The following is a 14,329-nucleotide window of genomic DNA, read 5'->3' on the forward strand; positions in this document are numbered from 1 at the left end:
AGTCAGCATCTTCAGCTACAAAACACTAACAATCTGTTCCGTATACATTCCTCCACACTTTACATTAACTGTCCATGACCTACAAGAACTGATAGATGAACTTCCTGAGCCATATCTGGTAGTTGGGGATTTTAACGCTCACTCCCCTTTTTGGGGAAGCGAGCGCTGCGACTCTAGGGGGCAAACAATCGAAGATTTTATTCTCTCAAACAGTGTCTTTTAAACACGGAAAAGGCCACATACTGCTCTCCAACCTCAGGCAAATGAGCTGTTTAGATTTGTCTTTTAGTTCACCATCTGTTTTTAACGATTTTAAATGGGATGTTATCGACAACCCATATGGCAGTGATCACCTTCCTGTGTTAAATAAGTTTGACATCCGTACCAGAAATCATTCCAACTAAACCGTGACTTTGGAAGCTGCATTTAGCAGACTGGGAAATTTTTAGAGCACAAGCCAATTTATAAGATATAGCTTTAGAAAACCTCAGCATCGATGAGATAAACGAAATGTTCACGAATTGTATAATTACTGCCGCACACTTAGTTATTCCTCAGTCTTCAGGAGTGGTGCGGCAAAAATACAGTGTGGTGGACAAAGGAATGTAAGGAAGCAAAAAAAGAACAAAATAAAGCTTGGGGAAAATTTCGCAGGTACCCTACACATGAGAACCTCGTACGTTTTAAAAAGGCAAGAGCAAAAGCTCGGTACGTCTGTCGCAGTGTCGAGAAAGCCTCATGGCAGAGGTACATTTCATCTATAAGCTGTAAAATAACATAGAAAAAAATGTGGGAACAGGTTCGGAAATTAAATGGCAACTTCTCACCGTTCACGACTCCTCCTTTGACAATGCCTGGCATACAAACAAGCATAGGGGAACAGGCAGACATTTTGGGGGAACACTTCGCTGCAGTTTCTAGTTCATATCACTATATGTAGTCCTTCCTGAAATACAAAAGTATTGCCGAAAAACGAAGACTTCCAACAAGTGGAGGTGCAAACCAACAATACAACAATTTAATCACTCTCCAAGAAATTAATACTGTACTGTCTGCTGGCAAAAAAACTGCTCCAGGACCCGACCAGATACACTATCAAATGCTTGCCCATCTTTCCCAGCCTGCCATAGAGGCACTCTTGAATTTCTTTAACAAAATATTCACAGAAGGAAAAATACATAAGGAGTGGAAGAAAGCCGTCAGTGCCATTCCTGAAACGTGGAAAACCACTGACTTCTCCAAGTGCCTATAGGCCAATAGCCCTCACAAGCTGTCTCGCGAAATCCTTTGAAAGTGTCCTTAATACAAGGTTAACATTTGTCCTTGAATCCCGTGAACTTCTTGATGTCCATCAATGCGGTCATAAAAAGGGATGCTCAACAACAGACCATTTAGTTCGCCTTGAAAACACAATAAGAGAAGCTTTTATACACAAACAGCACTGTCTTGTCGTTTTCTTCGATATGGAGAAAGCGTATGATACAACCTGGAGGTTTGGGATCCTCCGCGGCCTGGGCGACCTAGGTATCCGCGGTAGGATGTTAAACTGCCTCAATGACTTTCTTTCCAACCGCTCATTTCAAGTACGCCTGGGATCAACCCTGTCCAGGAGCTTTGTTCAAGAGAACGGGGCTCCCCAGGGGTGTATTTTAAGCACAATACTTTTTATTGTAAAGATGAATTCCATAAGTAAAATAATCCCAAAGTCCATCCTGTATTCACATGTACGTTGATGATCTTCAAATAGCCTGCACATCCTCAAACGTAGCAACATGCGAGAGACAAATACAGTTGACAATGAACAAATTAGTGACAGGGGCAGATCAGAATGGTTTCCAGTTTTCCACACAGAAAACAGTTGCCATCCTTTTCTCGCCGAAACGAGGTATACAAGCCAATCCATTCATACACCTGAACGGAACACAGATACCCGTAAAAAATGAGCACTAATTTCTAGGGATTACTTCTGACAAAAAACTCAATTTACTGCCTCATATAAACGCACTGAGAAAGAAAACCTCCGGATCCCTAAATATACTCAAAGTACTGTCCCGTAAACGTTGGGGTACTAACAGGACTTGTCTTTTACAAATTTATCGCTCAGTGGTACGCTCTACTTTAGACTATGGATGTATAGTTTATGGGTCAGTGAGACCTTCATACCTGAAACGACTAGATCCAATACATAATTTAGGTTTGCGTCTTTCCTCTGGTGCTTAGAGGACGTCGCCCATAAATAGTCGTTATGTAGAAATCAACGAACCGTCACTTACAGATAGAAGAACCATGCTCACATGTTCATACATTTTAAAAATCCGTTCACTGCCCAAACACCTATTTTACCCAATAGTCGCAAAGTGCCCATCTAGAACATTGTTTAACAATAAACCACTGGCTATCAGGCCACTCCTCCTGCGTTTTGAAGAGATGTGCCAAAACCTCGGCGTACTAGATACATTACCTGACATTGTTCGGAGACGAGATCCACTGCCTCCATGATACAATTTTCCTGCAATCTGTGATCTCACTCTTACACAGTTCCATAAAAAACAAACTCCGCAACCACATATAGTACAAGAATTCCTTGCACTCGAAGCAAAATACAGTAGTTTTACGCAGCTTTATACAGATGGTTCAAAAACGGACGTTTACGTAGGAAGCGCAGTGGTCCGAGGGAAGTCAGAGAAAACAGTACGACTTCCACAGTGCTCATCAATCTTCACTGCAGAATGTTACGCAGTCTGTGTGGCCGTAAAAAAATAGAAAACGAAAACCTCACCAACAGTATTATTTACAGATTCCCTCAGTATACTTACAGCTCTGCACTCTAGAAATGCAGTCACTACGATTCTTGGTGACATCATACACAAGATAGTAACAGCCACAGCTTGAGGAGAAAACATAAAATTCTGCTGGGTTCCCAGTCATGTCGGTATAAGAGGCAACGAGAGGGCAGATTTCTGCGCTGCTAAGCCTCGTGGCAAGGAAATAAAAAAGTAAATATACCTTTTAAGGTTTGCATAAACTTAGTACAGCGTAAATTAAGGGAAAAATGGCAGTCGCCATGGAACAGCGAAGTGAATAATAAACTACACTTGGCAAAACCGGTTTTAGGTGAATTTAAATCGTGTTCACCAGGAACGTTTTAAGGAAGTGATTTTATGCCATCTCTGGATAGGCCACATGCACAACTTCCTGCTAACAAAACAAGACAAACCTGTTTGCAAATGCGGAGGTGATCTTACTGTTAATCACATTTTTTTTTTCATGTATGAAACTTGAAACACTAAGAAAAAAAGTATTTTACTCAATTTTATAATGAATGCATTCCTTTTCATCCATCACTGCTCTTAGATGATAATGCCATTGTTAACGTACCTTCCGTTTTTAGCTTTTTAAAAGAAGCACGGATACTTGAAAAACTAAATTTTTAACCACTGGTTCGCTTTATTACATGATACACCTCAGCCACTTTCTCATTCCTGAGAAGAAGGCCGAGGCTTTTTATTTGATTGGTTGGGAGCCTCAGGATCCTTGCCCAGCCATGGATAGCCGCTGAGGCCGCCTGACCTTCTCTGGGGCTTTTACAGTTAGCTATTTCCAGACTTCTTCTCTGTTTTTTTACTAGGCAGTTCAATATTTTTAGGCCATCTACACCATCTATTTTTCATATTCCTAAACATTCTACAGAAAACCACTTTTATACCTTGAGCTTGGCGCATGATGGCCTTAGCTGTGTATGTGCTATAAAACCCAACACAATACAACACTTCCATAACATTGCTATCAACCTACCATTGCTCTAGCCATGCATTGGTGCAGATGCATGTGTGCGTTCCTCTGTTTTGAGCAATATTGAGCTTAACTTCAGGATGAAAAGACATTCAATGCATAATATTCAGCCAATTTGTAAACAAATCTGGCTTGAGTGCATGTGCTTTGCAATACTAAAAAATGAAAATTCCTTCTCTCAAAAACAAATTTTTATTTTCTGGTATTGCAAACCACATCCACTCAGCCAGATTTGTTTGAAATTGGCTGAATTTTGAATTGCAATTCAAAGAAAGCATTACATAGTTATCATTCGAATTGTACTGATATGACATACAGTTGTGATGCTTTGTGGATTGTTGGTGGTGACGTTACTGATGGTGTGAGTGGATGGATCTTGGTATGGAAGAGTGGATATAATGTTGCAAAAGTGAAAATTGGTCACAGAGGTGCACTCATTCCTGAACCATGCAAGAAGGCCAGTATTACTTCACAAGCAATGGGAGAGAACAGGTGGTTTACTGGTCACAAGCCTATCCATACCATCTGTATGCCCACTCATGAACACAGTATAGCCTCAGAGTTAGAGGACAAGTCAGTGCTCATGGATCTTGGTACTGTGCCCTGTTTATTTTTGGTTTCAGTTGTACGTAGTTTGTACCTGTGATTGTGTGTAGACCAGCTGTCCCACAAAATGCCATATAATGTGTGGTGAAACTTCCTCTGGACAAAACTACAATATTTTTTTACTCTATTTTTCAGATTATTGGAATTATCTTCTCCTGCTGCCTTGCTAACCAAGTGAAGTAATGGCCCCATGCGTCAGAGATGTGCGGGCCTGTTGGTCTGCTCATTTGATTTGTGGCAACTGCTATAAGTCGCACGCCAGTGTGTTGTGGTCTTGATCATATACCAGACACGTTCATGCTGTAATTTTGGCAGAAAAACTTGTGTCCCTTTGTCAACCAAAGCTCATCCCTACCTTGTATACTATGTCGATGTGCCTTAATATTGTTGAACAAGAAATATTTTAATGTTGCTGAGCTTCGACCTTCACAGTTGTGCCTCTTCTAGAGAGACATATAGTGAGGGCCAAATGCGCACAATAAGATCAACCCTGTTTTCATTGCATTTGCACAAGTTGAGACAAATTGCCATGTCTCTTGTTGCAGTGTACCTCAAGAGTTGTGTTGTTTGTAAATAGCTGTCATGAATGTTTCTGATTATTATGGTGGAGACACGAATATATAAATATATGTTTCAATACTGATGCTGTGCGACAAATTTTGTGCAGTGACGAGCATTCTCCGAAGGGCTATTTTTTTTAATCAACATAAAGGCCTACTCAGGCCTGTATTTTTGGCAGCGAGATTTACCAGTTCTATGGGCTGTTAATTTACACATCAAGTTAACTTGTTTTAGACTGATTGCTACAGTATTTACAAATGCATATTGTTCATTGTAATTATTCAATAAAAATCTGTGCTTGTGGAGTGAACGGCATGTCTTGCCTATTCTACTTATGCACACTGATTACCTTTTAGGTTTGCAGCAACCTCTAGTTATTTATGTAGGAACTAAAATACTTGAGCAGCTTACCAGTCAAGAAGTGACAGTGAAGATGTGGAGCAACAAGCTAAGTGGGTGGGTTGGTTACGCATATTAAGTTAGAAATAGTGGTAATGGCGAGAGAACACAGTGCTGCTTCATTGCTATACTGGTTGTCTGGTGCACAAAGTTTTAGAAGCCTCCAACATCATCAAAGACGTGAGCCGTGCTTTATAGCATTTACTGCACGAGTGATTGCACTGCCACGTCAAGATGTACAGCTTTAGAAATCTGCATGTTCATTCCAAGATGCGCTTTTCATTCTCATTTTTTAAATTCTGGTGTTAAAATATATGCAAGGTTCATGGCTGTTTACTAATAGGGTAAATAAAATTTCCATTTTTCATTCTATAACTCGTTAACACAAAGGTAGGTGTACTGCATGTTGATCATTCTATGTAGTCTGCTCACCTTTCAGTATACTTTTTCCATTGAGCTGCAGAAGCTCGCGTATTTCTTCCAAGAAGGTTTTTGCTTAGTCTTGAAGGTACTTTCGCACTGCTTCCCGCAGGTCTAGGTTTGTGGAAAATCAATGACTTTGCAAAGCGTTGTTGAGCTACCAAAACACAAAAAGCAGAGGGAGCAAGATATGGGTTGTAGGCAAGTTGTTCCGGTACCATAAAATGAACATCTGTTTTTAGGGAAAGGAAATGGCGCAGCATCTGTCCTGTATCGGGGGACACCTGAACCGCATGGTAAGGGAAGAGATAATGGAGGGAGTGAAAGAAGAAAGGAAGAAAGAGGTGCCGTAGTGGACAGCTCCGGAATAATTTCGACCACCTGGGGATCTTTAACCTTCACTGACATTGCACAGCACACGGGCGCCTTAGCGTTTCGCCTTCATCGAAACTCGGCCGCCGCGGTCGGGTTCGAACCCGGGAACTCCGGATCAGTAGACGAGTGCCCTAACCACTGAGCCACGGCAGCAGGTACCTGTACCGTAAGAGTATGAATTTTTGCCCCTTTCACACCTTCTGACCAGAGAAGCCTGATCACTGCTCATTGCTCCTGCTTGGTGCAAACTGCTAGTGGAGCGTACTTTATAAGTCAATAGCTGGAATGCAAATGACGTGACAGAGATAAAATTACGCATGTGTGACCACAGGCGTACCAACTCTATGCATGCATGTTGAGGCTGCAGTCTGACGACCATCTGTGCACGCATGTGTTGCAGACGGCGCATTGCAGAGACTTGCGGGAAGTGATGCAAAAGTGGCTTCACGAGCAGCCAAAACTCTCCTTTTGGAATGAATATGCAAGCTTGTGGCCCGATGGACCAAACACATTGAAAAGGGAGGTACACTATATACTGTATAGTCGCCTACCTTTGTGAAAATCTTGGAACGAAAAGTAGATAATTTTTTGCTTGCCCTCGTACATATATAGAAGTTTTGCAAGTCTCCAGTCGTTAGTTCAGCACATGCCTGTTGCCTTTTTTCTCTGGTATATTGTCTTTTGCGCTGTTTTGTGTTAGGGAGCTATACATAATTGCTGTACAACTACATGGCATGCCTCTGATTCTGAATATATCTGCAGACACAGCGGTTGCAGTCTGAAGCCCAGCAACATGCACCGTTCAGTAATTATGGTTACTGACCTCTGACAGCCGACGCATGTATGCATATAATTGGCAGCCATTGGCACCAATACTGAAACTGGCGCAACCGCCACCTCTGTGTTTGAAGGGAAGAAATTTTTACTCTGAATTACTGAGGGGTGTGGACTATTATGTTTGCAATTTTTTGCATAAGTTCTGATTTTGGAAAAGCCTAAACCGGAAATCACTTGTGCTGATGAACCAGCACATTTGATCACTTTAATTTCATGGGCATTTGTGAATGCTGTTCGTCAGAAAGTTCTGTATTTTGTTTGCTACCTTTCGATGTTTCTGGATTCTTCCAGGGTTCTGTTTGACCCTTTGGTTACATGACCATTGTTAGGCAGCAATTCAGGCCTTCCTGTCTGCCGTGCGGTGAAGTAGCAGTGCTTGTACACAAGGCACTCACTTTGTGGCTGGGAATTGCTTGCATCATTTTGTGGGGTTACAGCTTTGTGTTTGTAGCTAGTAACAGCAGCACACCCAAGCGTCCAGAGCCTCACTAGTGCACAGGCATGATTCTCTGCTGCATGCTTAGTCACTGACGTGTTGATTTGCAGTGACTTGTGAATGACATCCATCAGTAAAATTAATTTCAAGCATTAATTGCAATCAGGGCATATGTGCGCCTGCATTCTAGGGCCCTTCGTTTTCCCGACTCTTGCACATAGCAGATTTCATAACGGGTTTAAAACCAGGTTTATACCAGAATGAAAATGCGCCTTCTGAAAATGGTTATTCCAATTTTAACCTAACACTGGTTATTCATAATGCGCACCATTGGTGTGCACAGATATCTCCTTAAGCGGGTAGACAGTTCTGCCTGTTCATATCTTCTGGGAAGCAAGGAAGAATACGGAACAAAATTTGTACACCCCTCTGGCCCATGCCTATAGGTGGGCTACTTCCCCCACCCCCATGCGCACACCTATGTGCGGCATAATTTTAGGTCAAGTACGAAAAGTATTAGGCCAACGCGCAGGTACTGACCAGACAAGCGCTACCCATGCTAATGATGTCTTGCCCCAAGGCTCTTATGCTTTTCAGAAGACTCATGGGATGTCGAATTAATGTTTTTGCACTGTACAAATGCAGGCAGTTCTTGAATGGACACTTCAAATGCTTTGCAGGAACTGGTGATCGTGTCCAAATAATTTTTAATGGATGTGAAAAAAAGACATCCGACTTTTTATGCCGGTTTTAGTGCACCTTCCGTTTCCAGTATTTGTTATGAAAATAGCAAGAAATAGAGCCTTTTCCCAGACAGCACACGTTTAGCGGATATCCTTTTCTGGAGGTTCGGATATCCAGCGGATATCTGTTCATGTCCTCCATAGATAATACAGACGTCTGTTGGACTATAGTTTGTAGGTCTGCCAAAAATCCCATGGGCATCTGATGAACGTCCAGACACGGACATCTGGATGTTTTTTAAGCCAGCTCGCAGGGCCCGAAACTCTAATATTCGTGTAGAAATTTACCAACATAATCAGTGTAAAACTGCTTGGCTAGCATGTGGGCCATATATGAAAATTGCACATTGCTGTTCAATTCCTTTGTCGTGAACAAGTAAAGCAGACAAAATAAAAAAGCCATTGCATGTTATGTTGCCTGCTTGAACGTAAATGTGTAATTCAAATTTCCATGAGTGACACACATGCTAGCTGAGCTTTACACTGATGCTGTCTGAAAGCATGCTAATCAAAAGTGCACAAGCACACCATAGAAGCATGAATGTTAGTAAAAGCAGCAATTTCTATTGTTTTTAAGCTTCATTGCAAAAAATTGTATAAACAGTCTGCATCCCCTATCAACTTCTGCATACTGAAACTGCACACAGACAAAATGGCTGGGTAAAAAAAAGGCAGTCTGACTGGAGTAGTAAGACTCGAATAACTTATGAAGAACCTTGGCCAATGGGGAACCTGCGCTGCCAAGGTGGCACTGCAATTGTTCCATTCGGTGACTCAAAACTGCTTTTGTCAGCCGCTTGGGCCGCCGCAAACGCGAGAAGACATTCTGCGCGATTAGATACCCGCGTTTGGCTGACATCATTCATTGCCTAGTTTCTTTCGCCTTCGACAGAGCGTGGAGGCTCACGCCAATAAGCGCCTGAAGGTGGCGCGGAAAAGTGCTAATAGTACTACCCAAAACTGCTTGCTCTCCTCGCTAGGCAGTGCGTTCTGGCGCTGCAATCGGCACCGCAAACTTCAGCGCAAGTTCCCCATACAGCTGTTTTCTACGTGCTCCTCCCGCAAATGAAATGAGAACAACATTCCAATTATCTGTGATAAACTAAGATTAGATTGAAGGGTAAGCACCATTTTCTCAGTAGCATTTTCCGGATGGTGCAGCATCCTATGCTTCGCTCGCGGCGGTTCATGACAGCGATAAGGAGACGCAGCCCTTATCGCTTGTGCTAGGGTAAATCGTGCAGCCATGCGTCCCTGCCTTGTAACCTTTTCAGCAGCAGCACACCCGGCCAGAGTAGCTGTTCGATTGTGGGCGGGACGTTTAAGAGTACAATCGCGTCGCACAAGAGGATATGTCATATGTGGTATTTTTTTTGTATTTCGCGAGCATCTGCAGTGAGCGAAAAAAAAAGCTAATACGTAACAGATGGAAAATTAGGAACTGTTCAGTCGGACGTCTTGCGGACAGTTCTGCCGCTTTCTCATTGGAATTTTTTGCCTATCTTCGCTGCTTGCGAAGTTGGTCAATCAATCTCGACCAATTACGTAATTAAGCACAATACAAAAAATAGCTTGACTTACTCGCCGTCTTAGAGTGTCACAGCATATTTTTAAACCCTGGCTAAAGTTTGCTGGGACGCCTGTATATTGTCGCGGCGCACGGACAAAAATCTGGCTGAGGTTTAGCTCCAGTTAGACCTAGTTATACGAGCAAATTATATTTTAAGCATGGCCATACACTGGTTTTGGTCCAGGGCAGAGCTCGGTCCATCGTTCATGGCGAGACCGTATGCCGACAGCGCGAGCGCCGGCGAAGTAGGCGAAGCATTTGAAGAGCGAGCGCGGCGGCGCTGCGGAGAGTCACGTTGTATCAGCAACGCAGCTGCGGCGGGCGCTGAAGCAGTGAGTCAGCGCCGAGCGAGCGCGGAGGTAAAATTAGTGGAGGCTCGGAGCAGAAGCGAGCGAAACTGTGATACAGTGAACTACTGCAGCTGTGGTATAGACACTGTGGCGAGCGGCGCTGATGCGAGTCACGTGGTATGACGTCATATACACACCTCCGCTTCTCCCGGTTTGAAGGTCATCCGCCAACGTTGAATGACCTTAGGAGTTGCAGTGCGAAGAGTAGAGCTCTCGTTCTAAATGTTTCAAATGATCTGAAGCTGTATTTTTAACTCAAGGGCAACACTGGCGACAGAGTAATCGCGACATGCTATTTATTTCCGCCAACGAGCCTCCAGAACCAGTCAAGTGAGCAGCAGAATTGGCATCTTGTCTGAAAAAAAAAATGAAAATTGGTTTTTGGGGAAAGGAAATGGCACAGTATGTCTCTCATATCGACGGACACCTGAACCGCGCCGTAAGGGGAGGGATAAAGGAGGAACCTTGGCGCATTTCTAGGACGATGAGCGTGAACAAGCAGTCGACGCACTCCCCCCTGTTTACCGGACAAGTTCGAACTCAAAAGGGCGGGACCATGTTACGCATTGAACAATGACAATCTGATTGAAGTGTTATGCGAGCAATTACACAAATTGTTGCTATTAAGTTGACATCATCTACTTCAGCAAAGCGGTTGTTCAATGGACTGGGGGTTACCTTTATCAAGGGGGGGGGGGCAACATTTCTGATGCCCACTTTGAAACTCAGTGGCGGCGCAAAGAAATTGAAAATTTTTTAGGAACTATGACCAATGTGCAACTTTTTATGCGTCCAAACTAAAAAGTGATTTAAAAGTAACTTTCATTACTTTTGGGAAGTAATTGTAATTTAATGGCATTACTTCTTGGAGCAGTAATTGGTTATGTAATTTAATCAATTTTGCGAGATTTCTAGGGAAGCATTTAGTAATGTAAGTTAATATCAAAATGTAATTTTGCCATGTTTGGCCAGGCATTGCAGTAATTAAATTACTGTAATGAAATTACTTTTCTTGGAATAATTTGTAATGCAATTAATTCATTATCGGGCTGGTATTTAGTATTGTAATGAATTTGTAGCATTAATATCGGGAGGGAGCCATCCTGGAATGTGCTACGCCCTATGACTTTCCTGCAATGCAAATTCATTTTTGCGCCAACTCTCGACAACGAGATGCGCTATAATTTTTTTTGTAGCGAGAGCTACGTTTGGCTATTAGTCGAGCACTTCGCCGTGGTCCGGAAAGGCCAGTAGCGCCCATGCGCGGCGGCCGGAGAGGATAGGAGAGGAGCAGCAGATGCGCCGCGCGTGACGTCAGAGCTTCGCCACCGCCGTGGCCGCGCGCCAACTGCACCGCCGGCGCCGCGCGTGACGTCACTTGGAAGAGAGGTTGTGGGCATGCGCGGCAACCAGAGAGGAGCAGCTGGCCGGCCTTAGCCGCTGGGACCGCGCATGACACACGTGGATTCCACGTGCTAGCTATGCGCATGCACAGCTGGGTGTATAAAATGCGGAGGTGACACGGCGGCCGTATCAGCCGTTTTGCATGGGTGACGAGAATGGGAGTCCGGCCGCTGTTCAACGGCGGTATCGACAGGAGAGGATCAATTTCTCGCTACATATAACCTGGCATAGCTGAGCTAAGCCACTGCCAACTTTTTCCCGCGGATCCGATTCAAACTCACAGCGTTGGTAATGACGCCGACAGTGCCGTGAGTTTAGTTCGTTTAATTTCCGCATTGCTTTTAAGCATAAAATGCTTTTCCCACTGTTGGTGCGCCGCGGGTGACCTTGTTGCCAGAATGGAGAGATAACACGACGCCGGGCCAACGGGAGGAGACGGAGCCGATCGTAAACGAACTTTAGCGAAACTTTGGCTTGGATTATGTGGGTTTAACGTCCCAAAGCAACTCAGAATATGAAGAACGCCGTAGTGAAGGGCTCCAGAAATTTCGACCACCTGGGGTTCTTTAACGTGCATCGCACAGTACATGGGCCTCTAGAATTTCGCCTCCATCGAAATTCGACCGCCGTGGCCGGAATCGAACCTGCGTCTGGTGGCTCAGCAGCCGAGCACCATAACCACTGAGCCACCGCGGCGTACTTTTGCGAAACTTTCAGTCTGCCCCCTGGTGCCTACGCGCTGCGGACGGATGGTTGTGTTTAGTCGAAACGGCACCTTGCAACGGTGTTCAAACTGAAGTCTGCAGTGAAGCTCCGCTCACATTCAGTACTGCCGCACAGAATTCATCCCCGAACAAAAAACTAGTCCGTTGTTAAAACTTTTCTTGTCACCTAAACAAGAAGTTAATCGCAGGAAAAATGGTATATGTAAGGTCCAGAATTTTGATACCTGGATTGTCTCATAAAATGAACAATTAAAAAGCTGATTTCGTTTACTTTTGTGACTGGCTAGCGGAGTAATACAGTACGCAGCGGACCGTGGCTCAGTGTTCAAGACTGCAGTTTTTTTTTTATAGAATGTGCTACGCCGGTACTGCAAAGCGTTTCATGCTTTCGTCTACACACGACCACGAGAGGGAGTGCATTTTTAATGCGACGGCATTAAAAGCCTAATTGAAAAAAAAGCAACGTGTCGTCGGTCATAAAGCTCGCCCATTGGCTGGAGCAAAGCAACGTCACCAGACCTGAAGTGACGTCACTTCCCGTAAAGGAATCATCCCTCGGCTTACGCTGAGGCCCACGGGGGAGCAAGCTACCACCCTTTGGCTAAATGAAGTTGATTGACTGACTGACTGATCAGCATTTTTTTACATTCTGTAGTAGGTGTCCCTGTGAACATTTCGTAGTCACCTTCCTTGGCGATAAAAGCTGTAGTGGCCGAAAAGTTACTAGGAGGCAGGCTTTTAATTTGTGTTGCTTTACGCGAAAAAAAATACGAAAAAACCCTATGAAGGCGGAACCGCATGGCGCGATTTCAGGCGCGATTGACGCGCGGATGGTGGGACGCGTGCGTCATTTTGACGCGTGCCCAGTATGATCCGTCACGAAATCGCGCCGCCGCGTGCTCCTACTCGGAGGAGAAAAAAACGCCTCGCGCGGCGCGTCAGGGGCGCGTCCGCCAATCAGATTTCAAGTAAGTCACGTGGTATTTGGTCACGTGGCATTTTTGGTTTTTGGTTTTGCCACTAGATGGCCCTACTCTCTGCGCATCTCGACGGAACCTCTTCGGCGCATTTTTTTTTTCGCTCTGCAGAACCGGCGCACACGTGAAAAACACGTGCTACTGTTTCGTGCGCGCATCGTGTTCATTGAAAATGGAGAAAGCAGTCTTCAACGAGGCCCTTATCACGGAAGTGGAGAGGCGTCGAGTCCTGTGGGATATACGCGACCGCCTCTTCTGCTCTGTAGTAAGCGCCCGACACTCCATTTTCTATGTCGAGTTGTAAACAAGCAGCGGCCTCTTGGCATGCAGAAAGTACATAGTCGCAGTTTCGCACACACTCTTCCTGCTTGAAATTAAGCTTGATAAATATACTTCAGAAAAAAAATGTCGCTGTGTAATTACACTAAGATTATTTCTATTGCAGTGTTGTGTAAGTTTAAGGGCATATTACATATGCGGTAGCAGGGACAATTCATGTCGTTGGGAGTGACGTTGTCTGGCAACCCGGAAAACGCGCCGCGAAGGCGCCGCTCCCCTTTTTTCGTGCGGGTGCTCGCGCGTTGACGGCAACGCGGGCGTCCACCGCGCGTCGCGTTTTTCGCTCGCGGAAAACGCGCCATGCGGTTCCGCCTTGACACCACTGCGCACTTGTGCAAACGTCCAGTGGTGGTGATACGTGCATGTTTCTGATTTTCCCCTTTTTTATAGCTTAAAGTCTCCCCGTTTTCAATGAAAGTAGCCTATTGTAAATTGTGGGGTTTAAAGGGACACAGTTTAAAGGCGGAACCGCATGGCGCGATTTCAGGCGCGATTGACGCGCGGATGGTGGGACGCGCGCGTCATTTTGACGCGTGCCCAGTATGATCCGTCACGAAATCGCGCCGCCGCGTGCTCCTACTCGGAGGAGAAAAAAACGCCTCGCGGGGCGCGTCCGAGGCGCGTCCGCCAATCAGATTTCAAGTAAGTCACGTGGTATTTGGTCACGTGGCATTTTTGGTTTTTGGTTTTGCCACTAGATGGCCCTACTCTCTGCGCATCTCGACGGAACCTCTTCGGCGCATTTTTTTTTCGCTCTGCAGAACCGGCGCGCACGTGAAAAACACGTGCTACTGT

General features: G+C 44.7%; 1 protein-coding gene across 1 annotated transcript in view; it reads left to right on the forward strand.

Annotated features, from left to right (window-relative positions):
- Window positions 1–5,269, forward strand: part of LOC144113224 (leukocyte surface antigen CD53-like) — a 33,399-nt gene extending 28,130 nt beyond the window's left edge. The window contains exon 7 of the mRNA XM_077646198.1: window positions 4,534–5,269. Coding sequence (XP_077502324.1) covers window positions 4,534–4,581 — 48 coding nt within the window. The 3' untranslated portion in view covers window positions 4,582–5,269. The remainder of the gene's footprint in view (window positions 1–4,533) is intronic.
- The last annotated feature ends 9,060 nt before the right edge of the window (window positions 5,270–14,329 follow it).

Source organism: Amblyomma americanum, chromosome 1, assembly GCF_052857255.1.
Source record: "Amblyomma americanum isolate KBUSLIRL-KWMA chromosome 1, ASM5285725v1, whole genome shotgun sequence".
In the NCBI taxonomy this organism is placed as follows: domain Eukaryota; kingdom Metazoa; phylum Arthropoda; class Arachnida; order Ixodida; family Ixodidae; genus Amblyomma; species Amblyomma americanum.